Here is a 19,799-nt window from a genome sequence, read left to right as displayed (position 1 = left end):
TCTTGCGGCCTGCCTCCCTTATATTACATTGGACTGTGTGTGTGTGTTTACTAAAGAATTAAATTGCCAAATGTATATAGTTAGAGTGCACACGCTTTGTGATTATGTTTCTACCTTTTAAGATAACCTGGGACCCTCAGAAAATGGACGTGGGTTGGGTCTCTACTGGCCTCTGAGAATCTCTGCTTGGGTTTTGGCCACTGATACTGATTTGCAAAGAGAGGAAGCAAAAATGACTTTGACCCGACGTGGCCTCTCTGGGTAGAACCGGAGTGTGGCTGGGGTTGGAGGGGATGAATGAATGTGCAGAGCTGTGCCGCTGGTCCCGAACCAGAACGTCATTGTCCCACTCGGACAACATCCAGCATTGAATATACTCACTATTAAAATAAATAGTTAGCAAAATAAGTGGAAATTCCAGCAGGGCTGAACCCAAACACCCGACAATTCAGGCCCCACTTCCTGGCTCCATCCTGGCTCTGACCGCCCAGGGAGGCTGGTCTCATGGCTGAGTGACCTACAGAGATCCTGGGGTCACCGAGTAGGTGACGACTCAGGTGAAGGGCAGCGAAAGGTCAGCAAGGTTTGGGTTCGGGCCCTGGCTGGGTGTCGGCCTGGGGACTGAAGGGTCCCAGTTCTATTCCGGTCAAGGGCATGTACCTGGGTTGCAGGCACATCCCCAGTGGGGGGTGTGTGGGAGGCAGGTGATTGATGTTTCTCTCTCATTGATGTTTCTAACTCTCTATTCCTCTCCCTTCCTCTCTGTAAAAATCAATAAAATATATTAAAAAAAAAAAAGATTTGGGTTCGGCTCCCACCAAGGCCTGAGGGCATCCATATAAATTCCTGGAACGCATCTTTGCTGAGGGTCCTTGTCCTGTGTTTGAGGGCACCTGGGTAACCTGGGAAAGGGCGGGGACTGAAGATGCTGTTGGGAAAATCCAGGCTGGTGTCTAACTCTGGTCATGAGCCAGAGCAAGAGAAGGGAGAGCCAGCCTGATGGAGCTGGGGGCAAAAATGAGTTGCATAACCACTCGTAACTAGGGAGTTGGGGCACCCTCCCACAGAGAGAAATGAATCTCAAAACACAGGAGGTTCCTCAAGCTTCTAAGAGGCTTAGGGAAGGGAGTCATCAACCGGAACCCTGAGATGTCAACCTGATTGGGGCCCAAAGAGTCTGCTGAAGGCAGCCAGGTGGGGAATACCTGGGCACGATCCTACAAAACCCCAACCATCACAGTGACTGCTGTGTGTGTGTCTATGTCTGTAGCTTGTCTTGGATGTGGAAGTTTCTGGAGGTTGAGGCCACTATTTGATGAAAAGCTGACACTTTGGTTGTGAACTCCGCCAGAGCAGCGATCAAGGTCACGTTTTGTAAATGCCTGTTTTGCGCCCAACTTGGGTGAGGCCATTGCACATTTGCTGGTTCATTGCATCTTCATGGAAACCCATTTTTTCAGACGTGAAAACAGAAGTTCTGAGAGGTCAGGGGACGATCGCAAATTAACAACCAACAGGCAACCGGGCAGGGCATGGGATCAGGGCTTCGGAGCTCCTAGCTGTCCACTCCAGGCCTCACTGCGTTCCCCTCTGCGCATTCCCAGAGCCTGGCCCCAGGAGGCATGAATGACATATGCTACAGTGACTTTAATGATCGACAAGGATGATGATGTGGTCGTGATGGGACAGAGGTGCAGCCCTGTCACCAAGACTCCCTTTCCCTTTCTGGGCCACAAGGGTGCCATCTGTAAAATGGGAATAGTGCTTCTTGCCCTGTCTGCCTCTCATTAGCAAAATAAGAATCAGTAATATATCTTTACCTCAGTTAGTGACATAATAATTAGCCTCATTATAATGACAATAACAATACACATTTTTTTGAGCACTTACTCTATGCCAGGCTCTATAGAGTTAAGAGTGGACTGTGGCTCCATGGCCTGGGTTCAAGTCACATCTCCCCCAGTCACTAGTCATGTGACCTTTATCAAGCTACTAAACACTTTCTTTGTGCCTCAGTTTTCTCATCTATAAAGTGGGAACAATAATAATACATCATTGGGTTGGGCTGGAGATGAAGTGAGACTGCAGACCTCAAGGGCTTAGCACAGTGCCTGACCTGGCTCAAGAAACATTAGTTATGCCCTGGCCGGTGTGGCTCAGTTGGGTGGTGCATTGTCCAATTCACCAAAAAAGTCGAAGATTCAATTCCTGCTTAGGACACATACCCAGGTTGCAGGCTCGACCCCCTGTCGGGGCATGTGCCGGAGGCAACTCATTAATGTTTATCTCTCATATTGATATTTCTCTCTCTCTCTCTCCCCCTCTCCTTTCCTCTCTCTCTAAAATCAAAGAAACATTTTTTTAAAGAAACTTAGCTATTATCCTATCTACACTAATAAAAGAGAAACATGGTAATTGGCATATGACTGCTACCCTTTTCATTGGCTAATCAGGGCGATATGCAAATTAACTGCCAACTAAGATGGCGGTTAACCGCCAACAAAGATGGCGGTTAATTTGCATATGTAGGCACAATGCAGGGAGGTGAAAGGGAAAGCAGGAAGAAGCCCCCTGCCACTGACAGTAATCGGAAACCCAGGGGGGAGGTAAGAGCCGGGGGGCAGGGCAAAGGCGGCTTGGGGGGCTGCCTTTGCCCTGCCCCCCAGCCATGATCAGAGAATCGGGTGCCTTTGCCACCCTGGCCAGTGATAGCAGGAAGTAGGGGTGGAGCCAGCGATGGGAGCTGGGCACGGTCAAAGCTGGCAGTCCCGGGAGCTAGGGGTCCCTTGCCTGGGCCTAAAGCGGAGCCCGTGATCGTGGCGCCGCTGCCGCTGCGGGGTCCCGCTGCCCGGGCCAGACGCCTCAGCCAGAGGCGTTAGGCCTGGGCAGGGGCAGAGCCTGCAACCGCGGGGAGCTGGGGGTCCCCTGCCCAGGCCTAATGCCTCGGCCAGAGGCGTTAGGCCTGGGCAGGGGCAGAGCGGGAGATCGCAGGGAGCTGGTGATCCCCGCTGCCCAGGCCTAATGCCTTGGCCAGAGACGTTAGGCCTGGGCAGGGGCGGAACCTACAACCGCGGGGAGCTGGGGGTGCCCTGCCCAGGCCTAATGCCTTGGCCAGAGGTGTTAGGCCTGGGCAGGGGCGGAGCCTGCAACCGCAGGGAGCTGGGGGTCCCCTGCCCAGGCCTGACACCTCTGCCGGAGGCCTCAGGCCTGGGCAAGGGGCCCATCCGGTGATCGGTGATCGGAGGGTGGTGAAGGTCAACTCCTCTGGCCGAGGCATCAGGCCTGGGTGGGGGGCGGAGCCAGCAATCGGAGGGGCTGGGGGCAGAACCAGTGATGGGGGGAAATGAGGGTCCCTTGCCCAGGCCTGACGCCTCTGGCAGAGGCATCAGGCCTGGGCAAGGGGCCGATCCTGCGATTGGAGGGTGATGGGGGTCAACGCCTGAGGGCTCCCCGTATGTGAGAGGGGGCAGGCTGGGCTGAGGGACACTCCCACCCCACCCAGTGCACGAATTTCGTGCACCGGGCCCCTAGTCCTATATAATAAAAGGCTAATATGCAAATCAATGGCACGTTGGAACGACCAGTTGCTATGATGCATACTGACCACCAGGGGGCAGAGGCTCAACACAGAAGCTGCCCCCTGGTGGTCAGTGCGCTCCCACAGGGTGAGCGTTGCTCGGCCAGAAGCCAGGCTCACGGCTGGCGAACACAGCGGTGGTGGCAGGAGCCTCTCCCGCCTCTGCAGCAGTGCTAAGGATGTCTGAATGCCAGGGAGCAGGCCTAAACCATCAGTCGGACATCCCCCGAGGGCTTCCAGACTGCAAGAGAGTGTAGGCCGGGCTGAGGGCCCCCGCCCCCGCCAGTGCACGAATTTTGCGCACCAGGCCTCTAGTATACGTATAAAAGGCGAATATGTTAAGTGTCCCTCCTTCTGACTGGTCACTATGATGTGCACTGACCACCAGGGGGCAGACGCTCAACACAGGAGCCAAGCTGCAGTGATGTGGCAGCAGCGGTTCTCGGGTGACACACCCTGAAACCAGAGAGGAGGGAGCCCGATTCCTCACGGGGCCGCGCGATTCCACCTTCGGCCGTGGGTTATGTTGTTGCTGGGGCACTGTTGGCCCTGAACCTGGTTTACTGCACACTTGCTTTTGTGTTCCACACCCTGTATGACAGTTACTTTGCAGAGTGCCCTCTTGCACTCTGGGACCCCTTGGGGGATGTTGTAGAGCTGTTTTCGGCTGATCCCCACAGGCCAGGCTGAGGGACCCCACCTACCAGAGGGACCCCGCTCACTCCACAGATGCCTTTTGAGCCATGGGCCACCCCAGGTGCAGCCAGCTAGGGAGGGACGGAGGAAGGTTGGCTCCAGGGTGTGTCTGGCCTGTCTCACCCAGTCCTGCCCCTTTCAATTGATTTCCTTTCAATGTGCAAGAATCCGTGCACCAGGTCACTAGTTATTATAGGTAATGCTATCATCCCACACAGGACCTCATTTCATCCTCCCCACAACCCCATGAGCCGATCAGACCCACTGAGAAATGAAGGCTCAGTGCAGATGCTCGCTGTCTGCCCAAGGTCACCATCAGGAAGAGGCTGACTCTGGGCTGACCCCCGTGCTGTGTGCCTGGCCCAGGGCTGTGGGTAAAGGAGTAGGAGGGTGGGGATGGCCACACGCCCACAAGGTGGTATTGCTATCAGTATTATTGTTATTTTTATCCCAACATCATTAATGCGCAGTGAGTCAGAGCTGACTTAGAAGGTTTCAGGGCTGTCACTGAGAGCAGAGTGTTCGCTGGTTTGTCTTCATTTGCACACAATTGAGCTGGCTCCAGCTGCCCCCTTTTTGGTTTTCAGCAAAGCCAGCACTCGCTAGCCAGTTGGGGTGCAAAAAAGGACCCTCACGAGGCCTGGTCTTTTGAAGATTGGGGACCCACAAGCACTCCCCAATTGCCTCATCATTCAGAGCTCTCCAGAGTGGGGTGATGCTGACACTTACTTGGAAGCAGAGAATAGCTTCTCAACAGATTTTGACATTTGGAAAACATCCAGAAACCCCATGTCCCCAGGGGTGAGGGAGTGCCAGGCTCCTGATGAGGTGGAGGAAGTGGAGAGGGGGTTTCAATAGAAGCCATCTCTCTGACCACCTCACTGCCTCTGTCAGCCAGAGGCTGGGGAGAGGAGCAGCCGGCTGAATAAGAGGGGAGAGCGCCAAATGGAAATCTCATTTCCCTCGGTCCTGAGACCCCCTTTGCACCCACTAAGGACTGGACTGATGCTTAATTAGTATGTGAAAATAGACGTTCTGCCTTCAAGCAGGGCACGGTGCCACCCCTTGCCCCTTAGGAGAGCAAATCAGGTAGGCAAGGGACTAGGTGCTTAATCAGAAGGGAAAGCAAGAGGGCTTGATTCCATGCTAAGGATTTGCAGGGAGAATGGACAAACAAGCAGTTTCTCCTTGCCATCTGATCTTGCACTTCCCAGCTTCCAGGACAGTGAGAAAGAAAGTTCTGTTGTTTATGAGCCACCCAGGCCATGGTATTCTCTTCTGGCAGCCTGGATGGACTGAGGCACTGATCATTTCACCATGATATCCTGCAAAGGCGGCCAGTGGTGCTAGTCATCATGCCTGCTCTGTTCCCAGCACTGAGCCCCACCCCCCAGGCTTTAAGTTCAGGGCTATGTTCAGGGTTAACACTGTCTAACTGAGGTTGACGGCATGAAAGGAAATGGCCAGAGTCCTGCTGCTCAGATTTCAGTAGGACCTTAAGGGTCCTTCTGGTGGGGGCAAGGCCTCCTCTGCTTCTTCCCTGTACCCCAAATCTCACCGAGAGAGACACAATAGGGAGTGGTGGCAAACCAGAGAGCCCTGTCTAGACAGGGCAGCTGCTACTCAGTCCAGGAGATTATCCATATCTATCTATATCTATATCTATATCTATATCTACATCTACATCTATATCTATATCTATATCTATCTATCTATCTATCTCAGGCTAATATGCAAAGTGTCCCTGTGGGAGTTCGACCAGGAGTTCTATCACTCGCTATGATGTGCGCTGACCACCAGGGGGCTCTGTGGAATGAAGGGAGGCCCCGGCCAGCAGCTGGCAGCCAGGGAAGGGAGGCCCTGGCCAGCAGCTGGAAGGCCCTGATTGGCCCTGATCACTGGCCAGGCCTGGGGGCTCTACCTGTGCATGAATTTCGTGCACTGGGCCTTTAGTTTCATCATAAGAATAGAGATCAATGTGGTCAGGTTGTCCACATTTTTAAGAGAAGTTGTAAATATATTTACATAAAATTTTGAAATATTGGCAATAAATTCAAAGTTCAAATAGAGCCCTAGCTCGTTTGGCTTACTGGATAGCGTGTCGGCCTGCGGACTGAAGGGTCCTGGGTTTGATTATGGTCAAGGGCACATGCCCAGGTTGTGGGCTCGATCCCCAGTAGGGGGCATGCAGGAGGCAGCCAATCAATGATTCCCTCTCATCATTGATGTTTCTATCTTTCTCCCCTCTCCCTTCCTCTCTGAAATTAATAAAAAATATATTTTTTACAAAAGTTCAAATAGAAATTGTCTCTTAGGACAGCGGTCACCAACCTTTTGGACCTCATGGACCACTGGTTGGTGACCGCTGTCTTAGGATAAGACAGTGTAGCTCCAACAAAACATGTCTATAGTCCAAATCTTGCCCGAAGCTGCTTCTTTCTGTCCTTAGACTTAGGAAGGTTTTCATTATGGCAACACTTCTTTATTTCAATTAAGAAAGAAAATATAACTCGGCCGGCATGGTTCAGTGGTTGAATGTTGACCTATGAACCAGGAGATCACGGTTGGATACCGGGTCAGGGCACATGCCCAAGCTGCACACTTGATCCCCAGTAGGGGGCATGCAGGAGGCAGCCAATCAATGATTCTCTCTCATTATTTATTTACTAGAGGCCGGGTGCACAAATTCATGCACTGGTGGGGTCCAGCTGGCCCGCCCCTGATGGAGATCATCGGGGGCAGGCTGGCTGGGGTGGGGGCCAATTAGGGTTGGGGCTGGCTGGGGCGAGGGGCCACAGGCATTCTAGTCGTTCTGCCATTCGGTCTATTTGCATATTACCCTTTTATTATATAGGATTTATTTTAAAAATATATTCTTATTGATTTCAGAGAGGAAGGGAGAGGGTGAGAGAGATAGAAACATCAATGAGAGAGAATCATTGATCGGCTGCCTCCTGTATGTCCCACACTGGGGACTGAGCCCACAACCTGGACATATATCCTGACTGGGAATCAAACCGTGACCTCCTGGTCCATAGGTCAATGCTCAACCACTGAGCCATGCCAGCTGGGCCTCTCTCATTGATGTTTTTTTTCTCTCTCTCTCTCTCTCTCTCTCTCTCTCTCTCTCTCTCCATCTCTGAAATCAAAAATGCATTTTTTTAAAAGAAAGAAAATATATAGACTATTCTAACTTTATCTGCTCATTTCTGCATTAATGGATAATAGTCTCCTCACGCTCACAATGTGACCTTGATTTTTCCACTCACTTATGCATTCATAGGTTGCTTCTTGCATGTGCCCTGCCTAGAAATCAAACCCACAACCTTGGCATATACAGACAACACTCCAACCAACTGAGCTACCCGGCCAGGGCACGACCTTGATTTCTGAGGCAGCATAAGAAGCTACAATTGTGCTTGTCCTCCGAACATTCCCAGAAGTCACTGCGAGAGGTAGAGGGAGTGGCCAGTGGGACCCTGGGTCTGACCTACCGCAGAATCCCTCCTGTTCCTATCTTCCTGGCTAAGGACGCAGTCCCCACGGAGGCTCTGCGGCGTCCCATCCTCCCGTGAAGCTATGCAGAGAGGCTCTGAGTCCTTGCTCAGATGAGCTGGTGGAGAAAGTGCCATAGAAGCTGCACCAGAAGAAAGAGCTTGGCAACCCGGCGCCCGGGGCTTGGGGCAGGTGTTGGGCCAGAAGAAGGTGACTCGCTGAGTGACCTGGACCATGTCCACCTAGACGTCGCTGCAGGCAGAGCTGGGGCGGCAGCTTCACATGCCTCCCTCGGGCTGCTGGCCCGTTAGCTGCCTGGGCCGGGGAGGAAGAGCTGCGGCTGTTCTCTAGCCAAATCGAGCGGCTCTCAGGAACCGTATCTGCCCAGCGGCCGAACTACCTCTGGGCAAATTGGCAAAGAGGCAGCTGGTGAGGCTGCGGGGAAACAACCCGCCCCTACTCAGCCCGTTGGGTTGGCACGACCTTCATGATGAGCAATTGCTCAATTTCTGCTGAATAACAAGTGAATATGACCTTTGACCCAATAATTCCACTTCTAGGAATTTATTTTATTGAAAAGCCTGCCCGTATGCCAAATAAGGTGTTTATACGATATCATTCTTTACAGCAATGTCATCGCAAAATATTGGCAATGACCCAAGAGCGTTCATTTTGGAGGATGGGCTCAATGAATATGGCAGAGGCATGCAATGGAAAATTATGCAGCTGTCACAAAGAATGAGGACTCTCTTTATCTACTAGTTGCTGGTGGTACTAATTTCTAGTTATGCTGGTAAGTGAAAAAGCAGGGTGCAAAACTGTATAATGCACTCTTGTTTGTGTAAAAAATGTGTGCCTACTTGTCCCTCTATGCTAAAAGGACCACAAAAAATTATAACTATTCCTTACGGTAGGGAGGGAAACTTTGTGGCTGGGATTAGGGGAGGGAGAAACACTTTCCATCATGCATATTTTATAGCTTTTTAAAAAATATATTTTTATTGATTCCAGAGAGGAAGGGAGAGGGAGAGAGAGATAGAAACATCAATGATGAGAGATAATCATTGATCAACTGCCTCCTGCATGCCCCACACTGGGGACCGAGCCTGCAACCTGGGCCTGTGCCCTGACTGGGAATCAAACCATGACCTCCTGGTTCATAGGTCAATGCTCAACCACTGAGCCATGCCGGCCTGACATATTTTTATATATATATTTTAAATCCTCATCCAAGGATATTTTTTCCATTGATTTTTTAGAGTGAAAAGGAGAGAGGAGCAGGGGGGAGAGAAAGAAACATCGATGTGAGAAAGACACAGCGACTGGCTACTTCCTAGATGTGCCCCAACTGGGTGCAGGGTGCGAACACGCAACGGAGGTACTTGCCCTTGACCAGGAATCGAACCCACTATTTGGTCTGCAGGCTGATGCTCTAACCACTGTGAAAAACTGGCCAGGGCTCTATTTTATCTTTTAAATCCTGAACCATGTGAGTGCCGTTAATGTAGAAACAGAATGAACATGTGAAAAATGGTAAGCTCACAAAGAAAAAAACACACCAAAGCAAAACCCATATCCCAGCATCGGTGCTCCTGGCCTCAGCCCCAGCACCCTCCCGGCGGGCACCGCCCCTTACCTGCTCCTTCTCTGAATACGGGTTGTTGAGGACCACAGGCACGTTGCCCTTCCCCCACAGGTCATTGAAGACACGGTCATTCTCCACGCCGAGGGGCAGAGGTCTGTGTGACTTGGCATCCAGGTCTCTGGAAGGCAAGGGGGTGGCGTGAGGAAAGCAGGACGTGAGGGGTGGCCAGCGAGCTGGTGGCCCTGGGCTGAGATTCCCGAGTCAGTCCAGAGCCTCCACGGTCCACCCACATGACTACGTGGAGCCAGAGAGCACTGGGTGCCCAGCCTGCTGCCTCGTAGGATTGACAGCGCCCCACTGTCAAACACAAAGGTGAGCTCACCCAAGTTGGCACCCATGGCTGGCATCCATCCGTCTTCATGGACATCATTTCCGGATGGCCATGACACGGACTGTGCTCCTTACCCCCTCCCTCATTTCTAAGATCTACAAACAGAGGAAGCCCACCTCCTAGCAGAACCCCAGGCAGAATCCCTGGACACAGTGATGCCCATCGGCCTTAATTATGTAGGAAGTAGGAGGCAGGAGGGATAGGGAAGGAAACCAGTCCCGTGGGCCAGGGTGGTAGGTCATGCCAACGCTAGGCACTGACAGCAAGGCTAATGACACCAGCCCAGGGTAAACAGGAATGATCTGAAGGAAGGGGAACAGAGCAGGCAAAAATAATACTATTAAAATGATGCCTGGTGTTTGTTGTGCACTTTACATACGTCTTGGTTAATTTAATCTTTGTGACAACCTTCTTAGATAGGAATATCCACCATTTTACAGAAGGTGGAGGTGAGACAAGAGCTAAATTGCTGAAGGTCACAGGATCCCAGCCTACTCTCCACATCCTTCTGACGTGGAGGCTCTCATTATCATTTTTCATCATCATCACCGCCATCACACTACCATCACCACCACCATCGCCTCCACCATCTCAGGATCATCACCGCCATCACACTGCCATCACCACCACCATCGCCTCCACCATCTCAGGATCATCACCATCATCACTATCACAATCAACACCACCAACTTCTCTTCATCAGCCTAACTATCATCATCACCATCATCGCCAGTGTTAGCACTGTCCATATCACCATCACCACTGCCATAATCACTCTCATCATTACCATCACCACCATCCCCATCCTCCTTCATCATGACCTTCACCACCACTATTATCAGCCTCACAGTCATGATCAGATGAGGAAACAGGCTCAGAGAGGTTAAGTCACTAGCCTCAGGAACACAGCTAGTGATGGTGGAGTTGGGATTCAAACCCAGGCTTGTTCCTGACTCTCTAGAGCTTGACCTCTGAACCAGAGCTCTCCTCGCTCCCAGGCTCTGACCTTGAGTAGGTTCAGGAGGAGGCTCTTGGCAGGTTCCACAGCTGGCCATCCTCTGAGACGGAGGGAAAGCATGGCTGGGGTGGAACTGAGACTGCGTTAAAATCCAGACCTGCTCTTCCTCCCTCCGAATGCTGCCCTCTGCTTCCTGACAACCTGTTCTTTTCAACCCTCACCCCAGGGTTACCCTGACTAGGGCATATGTCTGCTCCCCAACCTTGGGCCTCTAGGCTGGCCCTTGTCTAGCCTTCTGTTCTATGTTTCCAGCTTTGAGCACTCTGGTCTTGGCTCCAGAATTTCCCCTGATCCCCCATCTGGTGCTGACAGCTGTTTGGGATGGATCAGAAGCGTGGCCCTGGGCAGCCAGCTGCTCCAGCTGCTACTGGGGTCCAGCCAGACCCCCTCTGCGCTGTGTTTTGCAGAGTTCTGGTGGCCCTCATCAAAGCCACTTCTGCTCTTTTGCTTGGAGAGCTCTGCAACTGTCAGAGGGAACATACTGTTTTACCCTCTTTACTAGTAAAATGTCACCAAAACACACCGGGAGTCGTTCTTGATTACAGAACCCAAGGCAATAGTTTACCTACGTGGTGAAAAACAGAGGAAGCGTCTGTTGAGAGGGCTCCTCTAAATGTCACTCAGCTCCCTCTCAGCTCCTGACTCTGTGAGATCACACGACCATAAACCCGGATTCAGCAGAGAAGGGAGGAGGCTAATACTGTTTGAGCATCTGTAATGTACCAGGTCCTTGCACAGAAATGATTTCATTTAATTGCAACAGATATTAAAAGCCCAATTTTACAGATGCGAAAACTGAGCACCAAGAGGTTAGGTTAGTTTCCCAAGGTTCCACAGTAAGCACACAGCACGGCTGGGATTTGAAACTAGGTCTGACAGATGCTCGGCCCAGATCCTTCCTTTAAAAAATAAACAAACGGAAAAACAAAAACAAAAACCAGAGACAGAAAAAAACTAGTCAGGATGCTCATGCTAAGCCAGAGGCTAAAGAGCAAGCAACCCAACATCGCTCTCAGAAGGAGGCCCGTTTACAAAAATTACAGGGTCCAATTACCTAGGCAACTCTGAAATGGCTCCCGGGGCTCGTCTGTGTGAATCGACAGGGAGCGAGCCACTTTCACCATCATCCTTTTTAAAAAGCCTTTAACAACTTTGTTTAAATAATGCTTGTGAAGTGTTCTGTCAACATGCACTTCTTTACGAGTCCCGTGTGATTAGTAGGAGAAGAATACTTTGAATATGGCACCAGGGAGAACAAGCAAGTTGAGTTATTTGGCTCCCATTCCCCCAGGGGCCAGATTAGAAGTAGATTTAGGTAGATGCCCACCTCCCAGTCTGTCAGTGGTAAGCGGGTCTGCGGGAAACGATCAGGCTTATTGCTGCAAATGCACTCGCCCTGGGACCTAGCTGCCTGATGGGCATGTAAGGGCAGTGCAGCCTGTGTAAGGACACGGGCTATGGAATGGGTTCAACGCTTAGCGTTGATGTGTCTAAGCCAGGGGTGGACAAACTTTTTGACTCGAGGGCCACAGTGGGTTCTTAAACTGGACCGGAGGGCCGGAACAAAAGCATGGATGGAGTGTTTGTGTGAACTAATATAAATTCAAAGAAAACATCATTACATAAAAGGGTACGGTCTTTTTTTTTTTTTTTTAGTTTTATTCATTTCAAATGGGCCGGATCCGGCCCGCGGGCCGTAGTTTGCCCACAGCTGGTCTAAGCTGTGCAACTTGGGGTATTCAGGACACTTGTCTTTCCTAATTCTCCGTTTGTTCATCTCTAAAATAGGGTTGATCATACTACCGCCTCATTGCAATGGTTAAATGAGGTCACGCTCACAGCCCTTACACCTACCATCACCGCTCTTACTACTCATTTGCTTATGGGTCGATCAGACGGAAGCAGAGAAAGGAAAGTGTACTTCTGTGTAAGACAGTCCAGATTCCTCCAAGCCGGCGTGGGCTAGCGGGACCTGCCACGACGGACACACTCTACCTCTGTGCTGTCCAGGAGTAGGGCCACTAGCACATGAGGCAACCGAGCACTTGAAACACGGCTACTGTCAGTGAGGAACTGAATGTTTCACGTTTCTCCCCTGAGGATATTTTCCCACTGATTTTTAGAGAGAGTGGAAGGGAGGAGGAGAGACAGAGAGAGAAACATAGATGTGAGAGAGACACAAGGATTGGTTGCCTCCCGCATGCGTTGACCAGGGCTGGGGATTGAACCTGCAACCGAGGTATGTGCCCTTGACAGGAATCCAACCCAGGACCCTTTGGTCCACCTGTGGGCCGACACTCTATCTACTGAGCCAAACCAGCCAGGGCCTGAATGTGTAATTCTAACTGTAACTGGGTGTAGACAGCTACTAGTATATGTGGCTAGTGGCTATAGCATTGGACAGTGGTGCTGAAAATCGTAACGTCTCTGAAGACTGGGAAATGAAGGCATCCATGGGTCCTACCTGGGACGGGGGTGCCTTCCCTGGGGGTCGGGGGACAGAGGCAGGGATGTCGCCCTCAGACCCTTTTTTGGACCATCACATCTTGTTCTCGGAGCCCAGGAATTTGGGAATTCTCTGCTTCCCTTCCAGACTCCCCCCTCCCACCATGCTCAGCCCTCACATTCACTCTGTCTCCCACCTGGAGCATTTTTCTGTGCTTTCTGGCAATGTCTAAACCAAAGCCATTTTTCTTCCACTTTGCTAGCTGGGTGATCAGACCTGAGCCAAGAGCCGGTCTAGCATCTCTACACCTTCTGGGAACCTTTGCCAGATCCTTCCAACCGAGGCTCCCTGCGAGCCAGGATGCTCTTACTGCGCACACAGTGGGGATGGGGATGTGTGGGGGGTCTGGGCCTGACTCCACAGAGAGTTCTTGCAAGTGTTGATCAGCCCAGTGCTGACCGCTAACCAACCCCGAGGACCCAGGAGGGGGAACAGGTGGGCCAGGCCTGTGTGCAGGGCACAGCCTGCAGGTGGGGGCTGCCAGCTCTGGCCCAGCCAGGCTAGGGGCCGCTGAGGAGCAGCTGGTCCTGGCAGGAAGCCCTGCTGGCATCTCTCAGCAGACAACCCCCCCTCTCTGACCCCCCTTCTCGCCCACCCCACGCCAATAGCCTTGGGTTTCTGCCTCCACCTGGTTGTGGGTTCTGGAGGCTGAATTCTAGCAGGAAGATGTGGGGACTGTGGAAACCAGGCCTGTGGTATGGGCAAAGCTTTTCTCCAAGATTTCAGCATGCTAGAAAGGAAAACGGTCTCCATAAAGAGAAAAGTATGCCCGTGAGAGTCAGAATTCTACGGCAAATGCTGTAGCTGAGAATGGGGTGAGGGCCTCTGGGTTCGGGACTCGTCATGACTGTAACACCTCATATCCCAAACGCTGGGCAGGATTCTCGTGTCTCCAGGGCCCAGGCTGGGCGGATTGGGCTGAGTTTGGATCCTGGGAAACTGGAGAGCCCGCAACAGCCCCTCCCCGCCGCCCCCCGAGGCATCTCAGGGCCTCAGTTTCCCTTTTAGACTCTGAGAAAATATTCTGACGACCTCTGAAACTTGGTCAAGTGATCTGTGGCCAACACTGCAATCTACAGAGTCAGCTGTGTGACTTGGGACAAGTAACAGGAAAACAGGGTGCTCTGAGGAGCAAACGGAGTCCTCGGTGTAGAGACCTTCGCACGGGGCCAGGCCCTCCCGCAGTGCTCGGTAGCGGCTGAACATAACGATAATAACGCCCAGGCCATTTGTGATGATGTAGATGGACCTGGAGGGCATTCTGCAAAGTGAAATAAGTCAGAGGAAGAAAGACAACTACGGCATGATTTCACGTGAAATATAAAAACCAAACAAAAGCAAACTCATGGGTCCAGAGAACAGGTTGGTGGTTACCGGAGGTAATGGGGTTTGGAGGAAGGGGATCAATTCTATGGTGAAGGATGGTAACTAGATTTACGATAGTGAACACTATGTAGTGTATACAGATATTATAATGTTATTCGCCTCAAATATATATAACCTTGTATACCAATTTTACCACAATAAAAAGAACCTGCCAAAAAAAACCCCAAACCGAAACTCATGCTTGTCACAGAAGGCTCCCCTGCCCCAGAGTTAAGCTAATACTCTAGGGTCAAAATTGACGTCTGTTCCTCCAGCCACATTCTATTGCCTGGTTTCTCTTTAACTCTGGGCACTCCCTGTGAGATTTCTAGGTAGAACCAGGACAGTGCTGTGTGTCCCCGGGCAAGTTGCTTAACCTCTCTGAGCTTCAGTTCTATAAAAGGGGGCTAAAACCACATGTCCTACTTAGGGAGCCTAACTCCTGCAGGGAGGTAATCTGTAAGTAACCCCAAGTGGCAAAGAAGTTATCAGAGCCCAGGGCGAGGCTGACCACCTGGTCCAGATGGAGGCTGGACTGGGGACCTTGGCCTCTTTAGAACCCTCCTTCAGGGCAGCAAGCTGACAACCTGGATTTCCTCTGCTAGGCAGCATTTTAAAGTGATCGCTCCCAAGTGCAGGAGGACTTGGAAGCCCCGAGTTTCTCTTCCTTGCAACCCCTCACACACTGCCACCAGCTGCCAGGGCCACCCGCCAGCCTGGGATGAAGGGATGAGGCTGTGTCTAGACTAAGCATCACTTCTACCCCCAGGTAAGGGCCAGCACCCCCAAACAACAGGGCCAGGGATGCCCCAGGAGGGAGAGGGACTAGATGGAGCAGAATAAGTCTGTCCAAAGGAAAGAGGGATGGAAGGAAGGGAATGAGGCCGAGAGAGCAGGAGGTCAGGGGCACCGCTGAGAACCAGCCTCTGCTCAGGCCCAGAAGTCACAGACCAGTAAACAAACCTGGGTGTGGGGCTCAGGGCCTGGCGGGCTGCCCGCCTCATGGTCACCTGTTCATGCAGCATCTGGGGTGCCAGTTCCGATCCTACCCCCACATGCAGCTTGGGTGGAGAGGCTCCTGGGAGGGTGCATCATTCCAGGCAGCCACATGCTCCAGGGGCCTGGACTGTGCCCGGCCTGCCAGCCCCGAGAGTGACCCCAAAGACACTGTCCCTGCGTTTCCCTTTCCTGACCGGGGACACGGATTCTTAGTGAGGCTCTTATTTCAGCGGCTAGGAGGCCGTTTGGCAATTTGTGGGGGCACCGGTGGTTGTCACAGTGGGAGGGAGGTGGCTTCTGGGGTCGCGGACATCCTGCAACGCCAGGAACACTCCCCACACGAGCACCAAGGGTCCTGACTGCCACACCACCTTGGGACATTCACACAGATTTTTAAAAAATGCCTAAGTTGCTGAGCCATGATCCCAATTTGTTATTATGTATATATAGGCTTTAAAATAGACTGAATTTCCCAGGCATGCCACTGTTGCAACTAAGTCAGAGGAATGGCATCGTTTTATTGGGAGCCGTTCACCATTTCAGGAAATCACGTCACCAAGGCGACGACACTGCTGGTGGCATTCGAGGTACCGAAACGACACACGTGTGTCGATCTGCATCTGACTCCGCTGTGTTGGCGGCAATTCTATGTTTAGGTGCAAACAGCTGACCATTCCAGTGGAGTCGGGCCTGAGCACTAACATGTGAACTTGTAGGTTCTTTTATCATCAATTACTTTTTTGCTCTGTCTCCTTTATTTTGTAGTTAGGGCATTAAATCGATTTTAAAAATGTCAAGTGTGGGTAGGTTATATGATCCATGAATTAGCTGCTGGTTAGTAAAGGGACATTTAAAAAGATCTGTTAAGCCCAGCCAGTGTGGGTCAGTGGTTGAGTGTCAACCCATGAACCAGGCGATCATGGTTCGATTCCTGGTCAGGGCACGTACTGGGTTGCAGGCTCAATCCTCAGGTAGGGGGCGTGTGGGAGGCAGCCGATCGAGGTTTCTCTCCCATCATTGATGTTTTGATCTCTCTCTCCCTCTCCCTTCCTCTATGAAATCAATACAAAAATATTTAAATAAAAGGTTTGTTAAAGGGGGGGGGTTGCTTTGAGTCCAGCACGGGTATAAACCATTGAGCTTGGGGCACACGTGCTATTATTAAATATCCCTCATCCTTACCATTTATGTTAGTGGTTTCATGGAGCCCTGGACTTGCCCTGCAGTGCTTTCTCCCAAATCTTACCTCCTGCAAAACAAGTTTTTTTTCTGCTGCTTTCAGTCAAACAATTGCACGACGTGCAAGGTTGGCCGGCTGCTGCTTCCTCCCCAGAGAAGGAGCTGGAAGAACCCACTGGGTTGCCAGCTTTCCTCACCACAGAATCAGAAAACGCCGGCCTGGGTCACACAGAGGGGCTGGCACCCACGTCTTCAAGTTCTAGCCTCGGCTCCCACCTAATCCGAGCAGGAGCCCTGTTTTGGGGAGTTGGGGCCAATTCTCTACCTTGATTCCTCCCCCTCTGTTAGAGCCTTTGTTGCCCTTGACAGGCTGCCCAAGGAGAGAACCGGCTGAGCCTGAGGTTTCCCAGCGCTCAGCTCTCTCCTCTCTTCCCAAGGCCTTGACACCCACCTCACCTCCTGGGTGGCCTCGGGAAAGCCCCTCCTCTCTGAGCCTCAATCTTCTCACCCGGGACATGTGGGCTGCAAACATACCCATCGCCGGGGGTGGCTGGAGGGTTACATGGGATCAAGATCAGAAAACATGACAGCGGCTACCATGACTGACAGCTCTGGGCTTCCTGGCAAGGGATACATCCTAGCTGCTACGCCCATTCTGCTCTTGCAATTTTAAAGGGAAGAGGCAAGGGTGAGAGAGAGGCCGTGCCCAGCAGATGTCGGGGGCAGCTCAGGCTGGCTCCCGGGCTGAGAGGCTGAGCTGCAGCACATGCGCGCATGCACAGCTGTGGGGCTTACCTGTCCACCTGAACTTCTGCATCTTTTGTCTCCGCCTTGGCAGGTCCCCCTCCGTTGATCCCTCTGTCAGCCGAGGTGAGAAGGTTCAGCACAGGCTTGATCTCTTTGAGCAACTCATTGTGCTCCTCACTGCACTGACGGGCGGCCCCGGCATTTTTCTTGGCAGGGTCCAGGCCGTTGGTGTGGGACAGCGAGCCAGCTTCTGGCCCGTTGTCCTGGGCGTGCTGGGGCCCGTTGCTGGGGCCCGTGGCCCCGTCCACCGCCAGCGGCTGCTCTTTGCAGGCTGACGACTGGTGTGACAGATCGACAGCCGTGGTGGGGGGGCCCAGGGGCCGTGTCACCCGGATGGTCTTGGGGGTCCCGTCCCCAGTAAAGGTGGTCTCCAGGTGCGTGGTGAAGCCCTCCGGGCCCCTCAGAATGAGGACCACGTGGGTCTCGGAGGCGATGCCCCTGAGCACCTCCAGGGCGCTGGCGTAGCTCATGTCCACCAACGGCTGGCCGTTGACCGCGAGGATGATGTCTCCGGCCTGGATGAGGCCGCTCTGCTCGGCGGCACCCCCTCGAATCAGGTCGGAGACGATCACGGGGGGCTTGCTCACCCGCTCCTTCACCAGGAACCCCAAGCCCCCCACTCTGCGCTTGAAGAGGCGGACAGAAATCACGTTGGGTTGGATTTGCTGGACACTGAACATGTGATTCTCCATGGTGTCCAGGGTCCGAGGGTCGGAAGACCACAGACTGGGTCGGGCCGAGGTGGCTTCGCCAGGAGGAGCCCCGCTCAGGCTGTGCGGAGGAGGGAGGAGCCGGGGCTGCGGAGAGTCTCTTGGGCTTGTCTGACTTTGACGTCAACTCGGTATCACCCACTCATTGCTGCTCGGCGGTCGGTGGCATGATTTCGCGCGCCTGCCTCCCTCCTTGTTCTCTGAGGGAGTGATGGCTGACCGGGCAGACGTCAGGAGAAGCGGTGGGACGCGTCCCTAAGCAACAGGTCGGGCGGACTGTGAGGGGAAGGATCTGGTGGGTGTGTCTAGAGGCCACGCAGGCTCTTGGGGGCTATTCCCTGGGCATCGCCAGCCCGTGGGACGCAGACGAGATCCAGAGCTTCCTGAGCTGAAGAGAAGGAGCAAGGGACAGAATGGAGAGAGTTTAAAAAGAGGTCGAGGTGGGAGCGCCCAGCACCACCTTCAACACGAAGCCGGCACACGGAGACGTCAGCCACCAGACGCTCCGGAGGGACCAACCCAGAAACAAAATCCCTTTTCTTCGAGGAGGGTTCTTTCCCAGTTGGCTGCAAACTGCCTGGGTTCATCTCCATGACCAAAGCCCTGGGTAACACTCACAGTCCTCTCAGCCCCAGGAAGCAGAAGGCAAGGCTCAGAGGACCTCTCTTATTTTTTTTTTTCCTACCGCCAGAAGCCACCCCTCCCACTTGTCACACCCGTGGCCTTTGTCTCTCTGATTCACATGTTCCATCCCCGGGCCAGGAGCTCAGCCAGCACGGAGCTGTGGGCTCTCCGATCCGGCTGCTCCCAAAGCCCCCGCCACGACCCCCGGAAGGGGACACTGCCTTCCGCGGAGCCACCGGTTACAGATGTCAATTGGCTTTTATGACCGTTTTTATAATTATTGACTCGTTCCAGATTCAAAAGGGCAGACTTGGCCACCATCACAACCCCAATTGGGTATAAGTACCAGACGCAGGTCCCTATAACGCGTTGGGGGACACAGTACTTCACAGGCCACCTGAAACCCCAACGGAGAAACCCCAGGAGAGTGGACTGAGCACGCCCAGGTGAACAGAAGCACCGAGCAGGTGCTCAGCGAGTGCTCGTTGAACAAAGGAGAAAAATCCCCAAAGACTAAACAGAGCGGACAGTTACTGAGCACAGACACTCTTAACAGGAAGTTTCTTCTTTGATTCGCACAGTAACCCTTCCATAGACAAGAAGACCAAAGCTTGGGAAGGGTCAGTGACCTGTCCAAGGCCAAGCAGAGAATGATGGCGGAGGGAAGATTTGAACTCCGACTGGTCCCACTCTTGAGCCTAAGCTTTAAACTTACAGTCTAGGTTTAAAACATTTATATTCTAGTTACTTTTACAACTCCCACCAGCTCCTCCAGGCTCAGGGGAGCCGAGTGGTGAGCTTGGAGAACTGAAGGCCAATAGGCCGCCGTGGATCAGGTGAGGAGTGG

General features: G+C 52.6%; 1 protein-coding gene across 3 annotated transcripts in view; it reads right to left on the bottom strand.

The window, feature by feature from the left end:
* The window catches only part of NOS1 (nitric oxide synthase 1), a 156,226-nt gene that overhangs the window by 64,612 nt on the left and 71,815 nt on the right, over positions 1-19,799 (bottom strand). For all 3 annotated transcript variants that reach the window (XM_059677244.1, XM_059677246.1, XM_059677247.1), the window contains exons 2-3: positions 17,607-18,716; positions 9,405-9,531 (exon numbers count right to left, since the gene is read on the bottom strand). In XM_059677244.1, the coding sequence (XP_059533227.1) occupies positions 9,405-9,531; positions 17,607-18,310 (831 nt within the window). In that variant the 5' untranslated portion in view covers positions 18,311-18,716. The remainder of the gene's footprint in view (positions 1-9,404; positions 9,532-17,606; positions 18,717-19,799) is intronic.

This window comes from Myotis daubentonii, chromosome 19, assembly GCF_963259705.1.
Source record: "Myotis daubentonii chromosome 19, mMyoDau2.1, whole genome shotgun sequence".
Taxonomy (NCBI): Eukaryota; Metazoa; Chordata; class Mammalia; order Chiroptera; family Vespertilionidae; genus Myotis; species Myotis daubentonii.
Note: the sequence above shows the minus strand (reverse complement) of the source record. Positions and strands in the feature narration are given on the sequence as shown.